The sequence below is a fragment of the Ctenopharyngodon idella genome, chromosome 3 (genome assembly GCF_019924925.1).
Source record: "Ctenopharyngodon idella isolate HZGC_01 chromosome 3, HZGC01, whole genome shotgun sequence".
Classification (NCBI taxonomy): Eukaryota; Metazoa; Chordata; class Actinopteri; order Cypriniformes; family Xenocyprididae; genus Ctenopharyngodon; species Ctenopharyngodon idella.
In genome coordinates this window covers 10,089,642-10,110,253 of record NC_067222.1, presented here as the reverse complement: position 1 = coordinate 10,110,253, position 20,612 = coordinate 10,089,642, and the positions used below count along the sequence as shown (strand labels likewise).

At 35.4% G+C, this 20,612-nt stretch overlaps 2 protein-coding genes across 5 annotated transcripts in view; both read left to right on the top strand.

Annotated features, from left to right (window-relative positions):
- LOC127509964 (H-2 class I histocompatibility antigen, Q10 alpha chain-like) overlaps positions 1–20,612 on the top strand; it is a 134,390-nt gene that overhangs the window by 26,544 nt on the left and 87,234 nt on the right. The window lies entirely within an intron of this gene.
- Positions 28–20,612, top strand: part of LOC127509894 (gastrula zinc finger protein XlCGF57.1-like) — a 34,393-nt gene continuing 13,808 nt past the window's right edge. The window contains exons 1-4 of one of the 4 annotated variants that reach the window (XM_051889167.1): positions 28–1,633; positions 2,946–3,081; positions 3,716–3,836; positions 8,859–11,391. In XM_051889167.1, coding sequence (XP_051745127.1) covers positions 3,758–3,836; positions 8,859–10,303 — 1,524 coding nt within the window. In that variant the 5' untranslated portion in view covers positions 28–1,633; positions 2,946–3,081; positions 3,716–3,757 and the 3' untranslated portion in view covers positions 10,304–11,391. Of the gene's footprint in view, positions 1,634–2,945; positions 3,082–3,715; positions 3,837–8,858; positions 11,392–16,731; positions 16,757–20,612 lie in introns of those variants that run through there. The other 3 variants (XM_051889168.1, XM_051889162.1, XM_051889164.1) reach the window with 3 other exon arrangements.

Sequence of the window (20,612 nt, the reverse complement as noted above, 5' to 3'; positions counted from 1 at the left end):
ATATCAGTGCTGTTTCTGTGCATTTCTGGTAGCACAGGATAAATATAATTTACATTAATGGCTTCTTATAAGAGTTGCTTCAGGTTTCATGTTTGATAGACTGCCATGGGGATATTTTGAGTGAAGCTGATTCCATTATTAGTGGTTGAGGACAGTAACTTAGTCTTGTTATGGGGACTAGAGCTTTGAACTTCATCCTAGAAAAGATAGGGAATATGTTGGAGGTGCAGAGCAGACAAATTACATGTGAATATTTAGAAGACTGAACATCAGCTGGACTGAATGAACTTCAAAGGTTTGATTACGTACAATTGGACGTGACCAAAAATGAGTTACAGTAAAACACAAAAACAGATTATTTTGCTAAGGGTCCCCACACACTGAAGTGAACTATATTGGGGAACACTGGGAAACCATTGATTTTAATTGGGATGGTGAAAATGCAAATACTGCAACTCACCAGGAAATATCAGTTGTTCTAATATTTATATACTCCCAATCATGAACTAAAGAACCATTTATGTGTTTGTTTCAGCTTGAGGACTCCAGTTGTAACAGACCGACCGAGTCTACAAGAGTTTAATCACCACAACAACAGGTCAAAGCTGATCCAGAGTCAGGGAAAGATTTGTAATGGAAGATCTGTGGTATTTATCATTGCCAACAATAATAGTCCTGACAAAAAAATATATATTTTAGGGGGTTGTTCATAAATGGTTGAATTATATTCTCTTCTTCTCTTTCTGTCTCATAGTTAATATAATTTTGATTTTTTTTTTCACGTCAAGTGATTTTTTTTTTGATTTTTTTTTTACAGTATGTAAAGACATACAGTGGAACAAAATGTCATGCCTTACTGGTCATGGTGCTACATATATAACCGTTTATAAACATATCGAAAGAAGTAATCTAACTGTACATATACCTCACACTTTTCTTTCCCAATGTATAGATAAAACGTTATCAAAATTATTCCTGTTCGCATAGATCCGCGGACACAGCTAAATTTTCTGTATTATGAGGACCAGACAAGTAATTTAGCAAATATCACTGCTGGTGCTGGTTTCTCTATAACCTTTAGTGTCGCACAGAAGAAGTTTCATTTACAGTCAATTAAAGATAAGGCCATTTGATTGCTGTTTGAGTGATTTAACCATTCAGGGTTCAGGACAGAAGTTTAGAGGTTTAATAGGGATTGTGTTTTAGATGTGCTACTCACCTGGCAATATCAATTGTTTTAATATTAACTCATGAATTAAATAACATAACTATTTATGTGTGTGTTTCAGTATGAGGCTAGAGAAACAGACTGTCAGCTGTGTCTACAGAAGCACTGATACAACCAGACGACCTCTGATACAAAGACAGAGGAAAATTCCTAATGGAAGATTGATGATACTCCTGACAATCTATATGTCGAGGGGTTGCTTGAAAATATTTTTTCAAGCAAATTGTATAGCCTATGTAATGGCCTTTCTCTTTAAGTCGCTTTGTTTGGCGCCACCACTAGAGGGAGCACTAAACATATTGGATACAAGTGAACAGAAACCGAGTAAGAATAGCATAGTGCATGTTTGTTCAAGAGTTTGTAAATAGTTCAATGTTTTAGTATCCCTTCGGCAAGCAGAGCGAGGTATGTTTGATTGTTTTCCTTGTATTTCTTTGGTATGATATTGTCGATTTAATTTGAGCAATGTTAAATGTGTAGTTAATGTAACGAATGTTTGTTTTGTGAATTTATTTTCCTTTGATATTTATGTTGTTTCTTTATTTGTTTTCTTTGTAGTTTTACGGTGCTAAGGTGCCATGGTACTGTGGTGCTATTGTTATAGTGCTATGAAGTCAATGTGTAAACACGGTGTTATGATGCATGATGCAAAGAATACTTCAGCAATGAAGTTTATTGCATCGGAGTAAAATAAATCGAAGGCACCCGTCAAAAACTCTCTGCCTCTTCGACGCTGAAGGGCCGCTACATTATTCTCTGTGTTGTAATTTGTTTGAGTGATTGATGTTCTTCTTGTAAAGCACACAACGAAAATATTTTTAAACAAGTACTATTTCTACCATTTCTTTTAACGTTACAGAATGAACAGACATGTTTTTGAAAGAAGTCTCATATGCTCACCAAGTCTGCATTTATTTAATCAAAAATTCAGTAAAAAAGTAATATTTTGAAATATTATTACAAATTAAAATAGCTGTTTTCTATGATCCAGATGTCAATAAAAACACTTTTTCTCAGCCTCTCGTTTAAAATGGTCTTTATTTTGATATATTTTATGTTGTTTATACAGTTTTGTGAAAATCAATAATGCTGGTGCTGACATGCACTTTTAAAAAGAAAACACTGGCAGGGAAAGAGTTATTATAATGGTTTGTTTACTCAGAGTTTCAATGGGTGATGTAGGCCTATTCAAGTTGCTTGGGACACCATTTACAAACAGCCAAGTTTAGCACTACAGAATATATTATAAGTGAGATGATCTGCATATCTTGTTGAATGAGTGTTGATAGTCTGAGGATCATCAATATTAACAGAGCTGCTGAAAACACTCTTTATTTCATGTCAATAGTTCCTGTTTTCACCTCATTTATTATGCTGATGTCTTCAGATCTGCTGTAAATTGACAATAAAACTAATTTCATTGGTGTCAACAAACTGAGGGAAATTGTTGGTTAAAAGTACATTTATTTCTGTATGCTTTCAACTGTTTTTTCTTACCATTATTTATATTTGCAAGGAATTACATTACATTACTTGTATTTCTGTATTTCTTGATATCTAACTGTATTTGAATGAAAAAGCAGAATAATGTTAGGAATAGCAATAAAAATAATTTATGAATTAGCATCAGTTACTTTAGAATGAATAGAGAGAAAGGCATAAATGCTTAGTGTCAATTATAAAAACAAACTCAAACTGATATATATTTTTTTTTTAGCAAATCAGCTCTTCCCATCACAGTCACATCATCAGCGATGCTCCTCCCACATTGGATTTCACCATCAATGAAGCTCCTCCCAGTATAATCCAGAACCCTGCAGAATGAAACACTGAAGATACTGAAGAACAAAGAAGTTGGTGTTTATTCTTCATTCATTCATGATGCTGAAGATCACATTTAGATCACATTCATGATGCTGAAGATCACATTTAGATAAACAGTTGAAGTAATGGGTACAAATGTTTGTTTATCAACAAATGATCAGTAAAGGGAGGTTTGAGAAACTTTCATATTAATTGTCAACATCAGGTCAAAATAAATATAATTTTAACCTGTTAAACTGCTGGAGAATGTTGGCGCACTAATTTGTTCTTTGTTTACATTAGTTCAAAGTTACTGTTAGTTTTAATGTAAAAGATTGTAATTACCTCGACAAACTACATCATTAAAAAGGTCTAAGCCTCAAGCTTCAGTATTTGACTTCTGTTTTATTCTGAAAATCTTATAGTGACAGTAATGTCTTGAAAGTTATTAAAATGAAACACCAAGTGAGTCGATGTTTTATATGAACCGGAAAGTGATTAACTAAACAATGTTCCTTGTGGCTTTTAGTTCATTTGGAGAAATATTTATATATTCTCATATGTTTACGTCAAATTTCTATATAGAGGAGTAATATTCCATTTTTACCCTTAAATGTGTCGATGTGAGCATTATGAAGCACTAAACACTCTTGTGTATTATGTCTGTTTCATTCATACTGGAAGCCAGAGGGCACCCTCGAGCAGAGGACAGAGAGTAAGACTTTCATGACAGAAATCCCTTTCATGACATCCACCGATAATAACATGCAGAGAGAGATTATCTGTGTTCTTCAAGCCATGTCAGGTAGTGTACATTAGAGTATATTTAGTATAATGGTGTATATTTATAACTCACCTGTATCACTGTACAGAATACTATAAAAGAATGTATTTACTGTCTCATTTTTTGTTCTGAAGCCACATCAGATCACAGAAGGTTGTTTAAAACACTCAACTTGCATTATAGTGAGTTTGGAGCAAAAACATGGTTTTAATCTCATAAATTGTCGTGTTTTGATGGTGTGCTAAGCTAACATGCTAGCTAGCCCTTATGCAGCCGTTTGATTAGTAAAGCTCATTTGAATGTTTCTTTTTTCAAGAAGGGCATCTGGTGCAATTTCAAAGAAGGTGAAGTGAGAAGTTTAAATAAAAACAGTGTGAATAGAGAGTCATCAGTAATTACAATAACGACAAAAGAATTATAATTAGAGCCATAACCAAGCCGGAGAGCTGTGAATGTGTGCAGGAGAGACTGAAACTGAATGGGGCAGTTTGTGTAACGGAGGACAGCTAGTAGTCGCTGTGTGAGTAAACCTCACTCCTCTGATCTCAAGAGATGCTTTAGCGACTGATGCTAGAGGATGCAGCCTTTAGACTCCTTGTTAGAGTGTCCGACTCCCACCCCGGAGACCCAGGTTCAATACCCGTGCAGAGCGGGGCGAGTAGGACCTGGGTAGAGGGGTTTACATTTGCACCACAAAACAACAGAGACAATACACTGAATGAATATCAGTTAGCATTTTAGAGTTTTAAGATAAAATCACATGACATGGTCTTAAAAACATTTAATAAAATGCAGAGTTTTAGATTTACAAACTGAGACAACAGATTGAGATTATTTTCTTGTCCTCCCATTATGTTGTAGAAAGAGCCCAGATGATGTCACTTCCTGGATGTCACAATTTTAATAAATACTCTGTAACTTCTGACATGATTTTCCTCCTTTTAAAAACAGAGTTGAGTGAAAAATGCAGGACACATAATGCTAAAAATTGTTCATTTAAAACTAGTTAAAGCAGCGAAATCTCTACAGACTCTGCAACGGTCGTGATATGAAGTCACACTGCAGTGTATCAATGTATCAGTCTTCTGTTGGTCACAAACCTTCACATGATACAAATTTGCTGGTCAGAGTTCACCGAACTAGAACATGGGAAAACTCACTTGAGCTTTAGTTTCTGGTGTCCCACATTCACATGCGTATGAATGGAAGTCAGTGGAAGGAAAAGTCTAGTGCAATAGGTGGCCCACGGGCCAAAACTGGCCCGCCAGCAATAATATCTGGCCCGCGCCCGCAGCCAGATTATTTTGATAGCGACTGGTTCTGAAATAGATCTTCGTCTCGTGGTGCCATCTATTATCACTGTATCTACACCAGACGTGCCGTGCCACAACATCTAAAACAACAAACCAACAAAGCACTTGAACTACGTCAGAAACAGAACGGGGAATCCGTTTACTGTCGGGAATGTGTTGTCGCGTGACTCGCGTCGCACCGCGCCGCATTAACACGTCACATTGTGCCACTCGCATTCGGTGTAGACACGGTGTCATATTCTTTGAAAACAGCGACAACTTTGTTGCAGATAAGACACACCGGTTTTGCATTCACAAAACTAGGTAAGAAAGCATAGTTGTCTTTCCATTCTTCTTTGTATGCCCTATTTTTGCTGTCAACTTTCATCGTTAGACTCTTTGATAGTGCCATTTTCTCTCACCAGCTAGCTTAAATGTTAATATCACTCTGCACACAACGTAATAGCGTACCTCCAGCAGGCAAACAATTTAAAATAAATGCAGTTTAGTACGTGAGGATGCCAAGGAAAAATTCTGAGTGTAAAAGTAGGCTACGTCAAATAATTATTACAATAAGTTAGGCTCCATTGTGTAACAAGCAAATTAAAATGATACACATTTATTATTCACAATATGGAAAGAGGAAATAAAACATAGTTTGTTAAGAGCATGACTCAAACATGCCATTAATGGGCTTATTCAAGTCCTATTTTTTCAGTTATTTTTTTATCCATTCCGTATCTCCCACATGTGTGTTTTAGCAAGGCGTTTTGTGTTGCAAGTTGGTGAATGAAGATACTTGCCAGGTCACTACTCCACTTTATTAATTTATCCAGTGTAAAACCTGGACACCGCCACACAAATGCAGCTTTTTTGTTAATGACTGTCCTACTACAGGATTTAACACAGAGTAACAGCTCACTACCAGTTGCAAAAGACACTGTAACAGTTTGTCACAGGCAATTCTAGTTGCATTTTTCACCAATTAATTTAAATTATCCTTTGACTATGTTCTGGCCTGCCATCTAGTGGCAAAACATTTTTTTTGGCCCCATGCCAAACTTAAGTGCCGACCCCTGGTCTAGTGTGACCAGCACTTAAAGGGTTAGTTCACCCAGAAAGTTACTAAAGACATATTTAAAACAGTTCATGTGGGTTCAGTGGTTTAACCTTAATATTATAAAGTGCAGAGAATACTTTTTGTGCACCAAAAAAAAAAAAAAATAATAATGACTTTTCAACAATATCTGGGCACTGAAAGTATAAATTAACTTGCTGGCAATAGAGGCCTCACTGAGCAATCGGATTTGATCAAAAATATATGAATTTGTGTTCTGAAGATGAACGAAGGTCTTACGGGTGTGGAACGACATGAGGGTGAGTAATGAATGACAGATTTTTCATTTTTGGGTCAATTAACCCTTTAATAATTAAAGTTTTTGGTAAAATAAATTAAATATCAATCTAAGAATTGGTATAAAAATTAATGGCACTGTTGTATATTTTTTAAATGTTTATATTAGGGCTGGACCCAAATATTCAATTATTAGAATATTTGTTCGGTGGGTTGGTATTCGAATATTCTTTTTTTTTCTTCTTCTTCTTTTTGCACACCTGGCATCCCCCACATGTGAAACAGTTCTTATTGTTATATGTTTACACTATAAAATCTGGCGAAATACAATACTTTTTTTTTTTTTTTTTTTTACAATTATCTTATATAGCCTAGCCATTTTAATAGAATGGACAGTTGAATAGGGGTGTAAGAAAATATCGATACACGTGAATATTGCGATATTATGTTTGCCGATACTGGATCGATTCTCAAAAACACTGTATCGATATTTATATATTTATTTACATCAAAGATTTGTGGCTTTGTGTTCGGTTTAAACCACAGACTGTATAAAACCCAACTGCTAGATGGCAGTGTTATCTCAGAACGTAAACTGACGCGAAGCCGGAGAAGGTGCGTGTACAGTGGTGTAGTCTACATGATATGCAGGTATACGCCGTATACCCACTTGGAAAGGTCAAGGATTTCCGTATATCCACTAGAAAAAGCGCGAGGATATGTAACCATCCAATAAATCGCAATAAGCTTTGTGCTTTTTTGCTTTTGACATGAAACAAAGTCTCATATTTCAAATTCTGCCCATTTTACTACGAAAAAAAAAAAAAAAACATAAATACCGATTTGACGCTCTTTAATGTGGTGTGACAGATCGCCTCAGTTCAAGAGAAGCGGCAGCGTGAAGCGCACGTGAACCGATCCTCTCCTCCGCTTTAATACCAGTTACAGTGCAAAATAAACATGAATGAACATCTAAAGGTATGCTAAAATATACAGTACAACTTACCGAAATCCATACCATGTCTTGTGTAATCGCTTAATCAGTGTTTCAACCGCGGAAAGACGTTAATAAAACATCTTGTAAACAATGTGACGTATAATCACATTTAACCCAGAACAAACATATTCAGTGACCATAAACTTGTTAGCCAGCTAGAAAAAAATATCTTTAGAGAAGCATTTAGCTAAATATATGCACCATATAACATATTAATTTGAATTTTTAATGTTCTTCAATAGCCTATAATGCATGTTTGAATAAATCTGTCAAGTTGACAGCCACCATTTAAAGGTTTATATTTAAAAACAACAACAACAACAACAAAAGAATTAGAGTAGAAATAATTTTAAAGTTAGTAGGCCTATTATAACTTTATTATTCTAGTGTAATTTAAGTTTGTATACAAATTATACATTTTAACCTTCAATATTAATGTGTTACCAACTGATTCTCATGTTTATTTTACAGCATCAGTTAAGAGATTTTTTTTTTCTTGAGAAAATGTGCCATGTACTGTACCTGATATATACAGTACATCCAAAATAACTGATATTGAATCGAATGGCAAGCTTGTGAATCAAAATGCATAACTATGACAGACTGACAGGAAATGGTGCAAAACAGAAAAAGTCCAAGCAGGGTGATATTGTGACATACTGATCTTCGTCATCTTTTCGGTATTGTTAATTATAGTTGCAACTTGCACTCTTAAATGTGCATTAAATTTTGACACAAAAAAACCATATTCATATAACATCTAAGGCTCTGAATTAGATGGTAATTGACACTGAACAGTAGAAAATCAGTCCAGTCTCTCCAGCTTAATACAAACGTGTATTATATGACAAAGATTCGTTTCAGACACACCATATGTATTTTAAATAATGATTAAATGGTGTAATATTTATGAATTTTACTTTACTAAGATTTCATTGTGTCTGCTGTGCTCGTGCCAAGAGAGCCCACCCACACTCTCTTCTGATTGGCTGTGGTTTTTGATTGATTTTATCACTTTTCATTGTCGCGTTGTGTCTGGTGTGGACAGTCAGATTGCTTGTCACTGGAATCTGATCGCATCACGTCTGGTTAGGACATGGTGTTACTCGTTTTGTCTCCTCAATGTTATAGCTACTCCCCCAATGCTGATTGGTTACGCGATTGTTGTTGGTGTCAGCCGACTAACTTCCAAACAATGTGTTTCCAAAATCTACTTACTCCACCTTGAAGTTCTCACTACAGAAACATGGGATTTTTCAATAATGTTTTAAAAATAATAATTGAAGATCAATGATCCTCATTCATAGAAAGTTTCAGGGACATTACTTAACATTCATTAATTTCTCTCTTTGGATTATTTTGATGTACTGAAAATGAAATTCTTTTTTCTTCCATTTTAGATATGATTAAAGAGGAGGAGGAGAGTGAGGAACTGAGTGAAGTGGAGGAGAAACATCATGTCAAACCTGGAGAAAAACCTTTGAGTCGCTCAAAGACTAAAAAGACATTTTTAAAGAAAAGACGAGCCAAGAAATCTACAACCTGCACTCAGTGTGGAAAGAGTTTCTTAACCAAACAAAGTTTTGATGTTCACATGAGAATCCACACTGGAGAGAGACCATTCAAGTGTGATCAGTGTGGAAAGAGTTTCACAACCAAACAAAGTCTTGATGTTCACATGAGAGTTCATACTGGTGAGAAGCTGTTCACATGCGATCAGTGTGGAAAGAGCTTCTCAAACAATCGTAATCTTGAGATTCACATGAGGATCCACACTGGAGAGAGACCGTTCACGTGTGATCAGTGTGGAAAGAGCTTCACAACCAAACAAAGTCTTGATGTTCACATGAGAGTTCATACTGGTGAGAAGCCGTTCACATGTGATCAGTGTGGAAAGAGCTTCTCAAACAATCGTAATCTTGAGCTTCACATGAGGATCCACACTGGAGAGAAGCCATTCACGTGTGATCAGTGTGAAAAGAGTTTCACACAAAAAGGAAGTCTTAAGGAACACATGAAGATCCACACTGGAGAGAAGCCCTATATATGTAGTCAATGTGGAACCAGTTTCACATACAAACATAGTCTTGATGTTCACATTACAGTTCATACTGGAGAGAAGCCGTTCAAGTGTGATCAGTGTGGGAAAGGTTTCACAAACAATTATAGTCTTGATGTTCACATGAGGATCCACACTGGTGAGAAGCCATTCACATGTGATCAATGTGGCAAAACATTTCTTACCTCATCAAACCTGAAGAAACACCTGACAGTTCATATGAAGCAGAAGCCATATTCATGTTCTGTGTGTGGAAAGAGTTTTTCACAGCAGCAAAGTTTACAAACACATCAGAAAATACATACTGGTGTGAGAGAGTACATGTGCTTTGAGTGTGAGAAGACTTTTACTACAGCAAACGTTTTAAAAAAACACCAGAGAATTCACACTGGAGAAAAACCTTACAAGTGTTCAGACTGCGACAAAAAATTCTGTCTGTCATCATCTCTGAAAACACATGAGAGGATCCACACAGGAGAAGAACATTACAAGTGTTCACACTGTGACAAGAGATTCAGTGTGTCAGCAAATCTGAAAAGACATGAGAGGATCCACACGGGAGAAAAACCTTACAAATGTTCACACTGTGACAAGAGATTCAATGTGTCAGCAAATCTTAAAACACACGAAAGGATCCACACTGGAGAAAAATATTACAAGTGTTCACACTGTGACAAGAGATTCAATCGTACAACAAATCTGAAAAGGCATGAGAGGATCCACAGCAGAGAGAAGCCGCACACGTGTGCAAGACTGGAGAAACTGGAAGATAGGGCTACTCTCTAAGAAAACAAAGGAAATTATCATTTGAACAAGAAGTTGATCACCTCAATATTGTCTTAATTTACATTTCTTTCCTTTTGCCCCTTCTTCCCTCCCCCATCTCTTCTGTCCCCATGCTGAGATCACCTGAAATTTTACCCAAAAGATTTAATATGAACAATTATCATACAACACTTTGCATTTTAAATGTTGCAGTGCGACTGATACAAAGGTCTCATTCCCACAGAGGTGAACCCAAAGGTAATAAAGATTTTAAGAGTTTAGCGAAAATTATGTGTCATGAGGTCCGTCAATGTCTCCAACAACTCCAGGGAAGCCCACAATCAACATAAAAGTTGTTTGTTTTTGCTGTATGGTTTGATTGTCTGTTGGAAAGTCAATGGACTGTCTTAGTAGTGATTTCCATTATAGGAAATTTGACATCTTCACCGTGTCCTAACCAGCCGTGACGGCGACACGCGAATATTCTGTTTTAGAAATGGTTTGTATTTCTCTGCGACATCACATCTGGAACTGCAACACAAAGTATGGCAATGATAATATCAGGTACTGTTTGTGCTTTATTTAATTTTAAAAGCATCTAACGTGAATTTGAATATCATTCTCTGTTCCCAGCTTTTTAGCTGTAATGAAAACAACACTGGCTAATTCACCTCAGATCTTGAAAATAAATAAATGGGCACAAGAACGTTCAAACTGTCAACTCAACACGAACAAACAAGTGTATTCTATGACAAAGATTGGTTCAGTCACTCCGTATATACTTTAAACAATGTTTAAATTGTTATATTTATGAATTTTACTATGTACTTGCCCATTTCATTGTGTCTGATGTGCTCTTGTCCAGAGAGCCCGCCCACACTCTCTTCTCATTGGCTGTGGTTTTTGATTGATTTTAATCGCTTCCCATTGTCATGCCTAGAGCCACATTTCCACCGCAGGAACTTTACCCAGGAACTAGGAACTTTGGAGTGTTTCACCTGCAGGAACCAGGGTCTAAATGAAGTACCTGCTCGCGAGGTAGTACTTTTTCAAAGTTCCAGAACTTTTGGGGGTGTCTCTTTGTGTTGAATAAAAGTATTTCTGATGAAGTTTGTGCAAGTCGTTGACTGAAATCATATATGATTTGTATATGCAGACAAATTGTAATAGTGACTGACATCATATAAGATAATTATATGTAGATATAACATAAAGCATTCAACTCGGTAGAGCATCAGTTCCTCTTTGACACACTTAAGAAATTTGATTTTGGTTTTTCTTTTCTGCAGCTGTTAAAACTCACTATAAAAATGGCAACTGTTTTATTAAGTTATCAAACAGTACTTCTCCTAGATTCGATACTACAAGAGGAATTAGGCAAGGGTGTCCTCTCTCTCCATGTCTCTTTTTATTAGTGAGTCAGCTTCTTTCCTCTCATATCAAATCAAGTCCTATGAAGGGTATCACTATTGTTGATAGAGAGATAAAAATAACCCAACTAGCCGATGACATTACACTGTTCATTCAAAATGAAAAAATGAAGGTTTCTGTAGCTATGAATTATTCAGTGAATTTTCAAGGGCATCTGGTGTATACTTGAATCTAGCTAATTGTGAGCTTATATGCATCAAGGAATGTTCTGAAACATCTTATTATTGTATCCCTTAAAAAAATGAAGTTCAGTATTTAGGAATAACCATGACTAAAGATCAGCATAGAAGATGTTCTCTGAATTTCAATCCTATTATCCAAAGAACTAATAAGAAATTAAATCAATGACTAATAGGAGATCTTTCTTTAACTGGCAGAGTTCTAATTACAAAGGCTGAGGGTGTCTCTAGACTGACTTTAAATAATGCACTTAAAGTTAAATGGCTTAGTCAGATCATCAGAAATCCTTACTCCATCTGGAATTTTATCCCCTCCCATATCCTTTCAAACCTGGGTAATATATATTTTCTTCTCAGTTGTAATTATAATATTGATACAAATACCAGTAAAACTATCTGAATTTCTTCACCAGGCATTTTTATCATGGTCACTGATTTTCAAACATAACTTTTCACCACATAAATATTATATATGGAAAAATAAGGACATTTTATATAAACGCAAATCACTTTTTCTGAAACGGTTATTGTGGACAGTTATGTTGCTGTGCTTGGAGTCAATTGTTTTGTTATAATGCAGTAGTAGACATTATTTCTGGCCAGGCTGTCATACAAAGAAATTATGAACACGTGAAAATGAGAGGACCAATGAAATATTAAAAATTGATTATGTTGTAGTCAGTGCATGTTTTTTTTTTTTTTTTCTCTGAACTTTTTTTGTTTTTCTAAAACCTATATCTGTATTTTTCCTTTTTTGCCAAAACTTTTGTCAGATGAATTCCTTCACTTTGTCTAGTGTTTTTTTCATGCCTCATATTTTAAAACATTTAAATAATATAAACAGAAAGATATTTTCTCATATTTTGATGGTTTAAGCAAACTTCTTTTTTTTTTTCAAACTTATTTATTACATTTATTTAAAGTTATTACATTTTTTACTACGTCAGTTACATAAAGAATTGATTGAGTTTGTATTGTTTTAGCAACTACATGACATCATATAATTTTAAATATTTATCTTTATTGGAAAGTGTGTGGTCTCCCTTTATGAATCACACTTATTATTAAGTTTAGGAATAAGAGTGAAATTATGTCATTCTTAAAATTTTGACACACTTAAGACTAACTGTAGTAAAGTTTGTGTGTATATATATATATATATATATATATATATATATATATATATATATATATATATATATATACAGGAAGGAGGAGGCGGGAACCGCCGAACGTTTAATAACTTTATATAGCCTACCAAATAACCAAACCACAAAACAAAATGCCGTCCCTCACGGACGACTGCCAGCCACACAAACGTAAAATCCAGGCCTGGTACTTCACTGTAGTCACACTCATTTTATGCTTCTGGAGCTCCACAGTGAGATACAAGACCGGTGCAATGCGCAGCTAATGCTCATTATCCCTCGCGCCGTTCTCACGGCTCTCGACCCGCCCTGCTCCTCACACTAACATTTTACTGTGAGGAGCTTTATACATACAGCCTCAGTTTCCAGTGGAGCATTGGGGCACGCAAACTGAGATTGTAGAGCTCCGGCGAACACTTGGCACTGGTTCAAGTGTACTCAGACTGTAAAAGCTAAAAAGGCAAACCTTTACGTGGGAAACCATGAAATGACCAAACCAAAGCTGCTATCAGCAGCAGTGGCGTAACTTTTTAAAAAGTGGGTGGGACAGGAATGTGTGTCGGGAATGTGTGTGTATCATTACAATAATAAATGCACAAAATTTATTGACATAGACCTCATGTTTAATATGATAGTTTCGTCCTTACATCTACTATAATACAATATATAGTTAGTCTCGAAAGTATTTACATTAGTCAGTAAATACGTAAATCCGCATTTAGCATTGGATTATCCTGATGGACTAGAGGTAGAACCTTTGTTCCGCATGCCGGAGGTTCTGGGTTTTAATCCGCCCTCATGTTATTTATTTTATTTTTTTCTCATTAAAACCAAAGATGTTCATCAGTGATTGTTTATCAAGAGCAGAGACACGTTTATGTGCATTTTGTTTGTGATTTCACCAGAACGAATAGAGTCAACATCGATAGATTGAAGCGCTCATCCGTGAGAAGACTGCGCACTGTGCACGAGCGCAAAGACAAAACTGTTGCGCCACTGATTACAGCGGCAACGAGCACTCAACGTGATTTCAAAAACGACACATCCCAGCGCCAGATCGCCTATTATTTAACACAAACGAACGAATTGTTAATAAATAATTTCTTAATGAATAATTTCTTTTGTATTAATATACATCCGTGCCGCGAGATGTTTCAAAAAGTGGTGGGGACAATATCCCAGCCAAATTAAGTACTACAGAATATATATTATAATATAGTATAATAAAGTGAGATGATCTGCTGATGATCTGAATGTCTTGTTGAATGAGTGTTGATAGTCTGAGGATCATCAATATTAACAGAGAAACTGCTGAAAACACTCTTTATTTCATGTCAATAGTTCCTGTTTTCACCTCATTTATTATGCTGATGTCTTCAGATCTGCTGTAAATTGACACTTCAAGCTCATTTCACTGGTGTCAACAGTGAGGGCATTTGTTGACTACAAATATGTACATTTATTTATGTGTTTATGCTTTCAGTTGTTTTTTTTTTTCTGGCCATTATTAATATTTAGAAGAATTTACATTGCATTATCTTTGTTATTTTCTGTATTTCTAGATATGGTTATACATTTTAAACTGTTAAGCCCTTAAGAAAAAATTCATAATCAAATTACTAAGCAACCCCTGACAGGAATAACACGAAATCATTAGAAATTCAGCTTTTTAATGCATTTTGTTCAACTCAGCGATGAGTCATCACTCTAAATACAAAATAATTTAAAAAAAAACATAATTTAGGAAATATATTTTTTATTATGTACTCCAATGTGTCAAAAGCATCATACACCTCAGATAATCATGTATTATATGTCATTTGAAAGGTCTCACGGAGTAGAATACAACAAGTATAATTGTTTTGGGCTTTGACAAAACTTAAGCGAGTTTTTATATGTAAAGCCCGCAAGACCCATATGTAAATAATATACAGATGCTGTATTTATCTCACGTGTTTGCTTGTAACTTCCAGAAACATACTCCGATTGTAGAAAATCATTATTTTATACATCATTATTTTCAGCAGATTCTCACGATTAAAATTCCAACATCAGCATCCAATAAGCCGATCACGAGATTTTGATCATGCAAACACAATACATGAAATCGCACAGGCACACAGATGCTAACTGAAGCTGAAATGTACTTGACATTTTAACTCAACGTTTAGCTTGACAAAAGAATTGTCCTCCTACCTGCTTTCCGCTCTGAGATATTGCATGTCAAATATGAAATATTTTAAAATTTCCCTTGAGCAATTTCTCAGCATGAGAAATTTCATGTCCAAATTTCATTTTTTTAATTTAATAATGTTAAAGGTTTTCTTTCAAACGATACCAGATATGTAATTTTTTTTTTTTTTTTTTTTGCAGTTTCTCAGCATGAGAATGTCCATTTTTTTTTTTTTTTTTTTTTTTTTTTTTATTTAAAAATTTAAAAAAGTTTCCTTTCATACGATACCAACCTTTTGACTCTCCTTGCTATAGTTTTGGAGTTACGAGTCTTTATTTTTTTTGTGTGTCACTCAGAAAAAAAAAACTCTGAAAATACCCTCAGGGCTTAAGGGGTTAATGAAGAAGCAGAATAAATGAATTTGTGAATTAGCATCAGTTACTTTACAATAGACAGACAGATATAAATGCTTAGATGTGTCAATAAGTATAAAATCAAATTCATTAACTGATATATTTTGGATTTTGGCAGATCAGCTCCTCACATATCACTCACATCATCAGTGAAGCTCCTCCCACATCAGTCACGTAATCAGTGAAGCTCCTCCCACTGCAATTCCCCAATAAATGCTGGAATATTCATCAGATGAGCATCAGAGCATCAGGAAGAGCTGAAATCTGCAAAGACTGAGTTTATTAAAGAGGACAGTGAGAACATGAGTGATCCAGAACCCTGCAGAATGAAACACACTGAAGATACTGAAGAACAAAGAGGTTGGTGTTTATTCTTCATTCATTCATGATGCTGAACAACATTCATGTTAGAAAGATTCATGCACTTCTGCACATTTAGATAAACAGTCAGACTGAAACGGGTACAAATGTTTGTTTGTTTTCAACAAATGGTCAGTAAAGAGAGTTTGAGCAACTTTCATTTTAATTGTCATCAGGTCAAACTAAATATTATTTTAACCTGCAGGAGGACGTTGGTGCACTAATTTGTTCTTTGTTTACAATAGTTCAAAGTTACTGTTAGTTTTAGTGTAAAAGATTGTAATTACCTCAAGCTTCAGTATTTGACTTCTGTTTTATTCTGAAAATCTTATAGTAACAGTAATGTCTGTGTCAGGAGTTATGAAAACGAAACATCAAGTGAGTTGATATTTTAATATGAATTATGAACCTCAGCTGCATCCACTGAGAAAAAAACTGACGGTCGTTTTGAACTGAAAGCGATTGACTAAACAATGTCCCACATGGCTTTTAGTTCAAAAGCGTGTACATTTGGAGAAATAATTTTATATTCTCATATGTTAACGTCAAATTTCTATATAGAGGAGTAATATTTATTCCATTTTTACTTTTAAATGTGGCGATGTGAGCATTATGGAGAACTTTCTTTCATACTGGAAGCCAGAGGGCACCCTCGAGCAGAAATTCAGAGAGTGAGACTTTCATTAATTATATGACAGAAATCCCTTTCATGACATCCACCGATAATAACATGCAGAGAGAGATTATCTGTGTTCTTCAAGCCATGTCAGGTAGAGTATATTAGAGTATATTTAGTATAATAGTGTATATTTATAACATAATGCTAATCAACATTGATAATTGACTTGCGTTAGAGTGAGTTTGGAGCAAAAACATGGTTTTAACCTCATAAATTGTCGTGTTTTGATGCTAAGCTAACGTGCTAGCTAGCCCTTATGCAGCTGTTTGAATAGTAAAGCTCATTTAAATGTTTCTTTTTTCAAGAAGGGCATTTGATGCAGTTTCAAAGAAGGTGAAGTGAGAAGTTTAAACAAAAAAACATGTGAATAGAGAGTCATCAGTAATTACAATAACGACAAAAGAATTATAATTAGAGCCATAACCAAGCCGGAGAGCTGTGAATGTGTGCAGGAGAGACTGAACCTGAATGGGGCAGTTTGCACCACAAAACAATAGAGACACTGAATAGATGCTTAGAGGATGACAATAAACATCAGTTAGCATTTTAGATGTTTTCTCAAAATAAAATCACATGACATGGTCTTAAAAACATTTCATAAAATGCAGAGCTTTAGAGTTATCTTCAGATTAGAAATAGAACATGGCTTTAGCTGCAATGGCTAATTTTATTTTTATAAAGATATTTCATAAAATATATTTCTAATAGTATGTAAGGTCTTCATACCTATTTTTTTTATTATGAAAATAATTAATTCTGACTTTACAATAAACTGCCAATTGTTTGCTTTCAGATGAGCCCATACTTAAGCTTTTCGTGCAAAGTGTTCATGTTCAGAATTTGTTTTAGTTACCAGGTTTTTAGACATTTTCAATATAGTTTAAAGCATTATTATATTTTAGGAATAAACAGAAAGCAACTCAATTTATTTATTTTAATAAATACTCTCACTGTGTCCGAAATCGAATACTTCTCTACTATATAGTACATGAATAACAGTTTGTGAACAGAGTAGGGGTGGGCGATATAGCCTCAAAATTATATCACAATATTTCAAGAATATTTGCGATAATGATATTTATGATGATATAGAAAAAAATATATGGAACAACGTTTTCAGGTAAGAAATACTACAGAAATTAAAGTAATCAAATGTAAAATAACACTGGATGGCGAGATTCTGAAGTGTGCATACAATGGACACTTTACTATCCCATGAGGCCACAGGAGAGGATTTGTGAATGGAGTTGGAAGGACGTAACTGACGCTGGTAGGTCATGTGACAGTAATAAAATGGCAGATGTAGTGCATCAAAATTCATTCATACTACACGCATTCGTACAATATAGAATGTACTTTTTTAACGGTCGTGAAGTAAATTTAAAGGGTTAGTTCACCCAAAAATGAAAATAATGTTATTATTTATTCACCCTCATGCCGTTCCACACCCGTAAGACCTTCGTTCATTTTCAGAACACAAATTAAGATATTTTTTGTTTAAATCCGATGGCTCAGTGAGGCCTGCATAGCCAGCAATGACATTTCCTCTCTCAAGATCCATAAAGGTACTAAAAACATATTTAAATCAGTTCATGTGAGTACAGTGGTTCAATATTAATATTATAAAGCAACGAGAATATTTTTTGTGCACCAAAAAAAACAAACATTTTGAGTGTGTCCGAAATCGCCCCCTATACCCTCATTATTCCCTGCATTACTCCACTAATATAGTCCACTTGAAGGAGTGAATGAAACAAGTGAGTGAATTATTGAAAATCAATGATCCTCATTCATAGAAAGTTTCAGGGACATTACTTAACATTCGTTTATTTATAAATAGGCATCAAAGTGATGATAATATTTTATAGCAGTTGACTAGTTTCTGCTATTATATCAGGGCTCACTTTTATGTATATGTATATTTCTCTCTTTGGATTATTTTGTTGTACTGAAAATGAAATTAATTATTTTTTCTTCCATTTTAGATATGATTAAAGAGGAGGAGGACAGTGAAGAATTGAGTGAAGTGGAGGAGAAACATCATGTCAAACCTGGAGAAAAACCTTTGAGTTGCTCAAAGACTAAAAAGACATTTTTAAAGAAAAAAAGAGACAAGAAATCTACAACCTGCACTCAGTGTGGAAAGAGTTTCTTAACCAAACAAAGTTTTGATGTTCACATGAGAATCCACACTGGAGAGAGACCGTTCCCATGTGATCAATGTGGAAAGAGTTTCACAAGCAAACGTAATCTTGAGCGTCACATGAGGATCCACACTGGAGAGAAGCCGTTCACATGTGATCAATGTGGAAAGAGCTTCACACAAAAAGGAAATCTTAAGAAACACATGAGGATCCACACTGGAGAGAAGCCGTATGTATGCAGTCAATGTGGAAACAGTTTCAAAAACAAACATAGTCTTGATGTTCACATGACGATCCACACTGGAGAGAAGCCGATCACATGTGATCAGTGTGGGAAAGGTTTCACAAACAATTATAATCCTGAGATTCACATGAGGATCCACACTGGAGAGAAGCCGTTCATATGTGATCAATGTGGCAAAAAAAATCTTAGTGCATCAGACCTGAAGAAACATCTGACAGTTCATACGAAGGAGACACATCAGAAAATACATACTGGTGTGATAGAGTTCATGTGCTTTGAGTGTGAAAAGATTTTTATTTCAGTGAGCAATTTAAAACGGCACCAGAGAATTCACACTGGAGAAAAACCTTACAAGTGTTCACAATGTGACAAGAGATTCATTTATTCAGCACATCTGAAAAGACATGGGAGGATCCACACTGGAGAAAAACCTTACAAGTGTTCACACTGTGACAAGAGATTCAGTGTGTCAGCATCTCTGAAAACACATGAGAGGATCCACACTGGAGAAAAACCTTACAAGTGTTCATACTGTGACAAGAGATTCAGTGATTCATCACATCTGAAAAGACACGAGAGAATTCACAGTGGAGAAAAACATTACAAGTGTTCATACTGTGACAAGATGTTCAATCGTACAACAAATCTGAAAAGACATGAGAGAATCCACAGCAGAGAGAAGCTGCACACATGTGTAAGACTGGATAAACTGGAAGATAGGGCTACTCTCTGAGAAAACAAAGGAAATTAACCTTTTAACTCCCTGATTATATTAAATTATTATCCCCACAAGACGGTTTAATGTGGACAATTATCATACAACACTATACATGTTTGGTATATTCCCACAAAGGCAATAAAGGTTTTAAGAGTTTAGAGATATTTTGCTTTAGAGATATTATTTGGGTCCTCTGCCAATTGGTCTTTCATGCAAATTGTTCCCTTGTTCCCCATAGGTGTAAACTACCCAAGTCTGGGACCTTGATTAATGCAAATTCCCATCATTAGCTCATGATTCCATTTCAAAGTTTCTGTCTTGGTCAGAGATGTTTGAGGAGACTCAAGGTGTGAATCTGTGGCCAGATCAGCCTGTAACGCTGAGTGTCCTCCAGACATTCATTATGTATTTTCCAAATGTCAGGTATGCATATTTTACTCTCATTTCTGTGCATTTGATGTTTTGTATTGATCATTTTTAATTGATATTGTAATTGGCATGACTAACAATAAATTGTTACATTTGCATTTATTCTGACTTATTTATATATTATTGACTCTAGTAGATTAGATTGCATCCATTGTTACTGCAAATCAGTGTCAGGTTTATGGTGGTCAGGATGGCTTTAGTCCCTCTAACATCATCCAGAGGTGGCTATAGCCTTTGACCAGAGTCCAGTGATGGCTCCAGACTCCACTCCTGTCCCCGAGTCAGCTCCAGACTCCGCTCCCATCCCCAAGTCAGCTCCAAACTCCGCTCCAGTCTACGAGCCCGCTTCAGAATCCGCTCCAGCCCAGGGATGCGCAGATCCTCCTAAAGAAATTTTTGTAGTGGCCAAGGC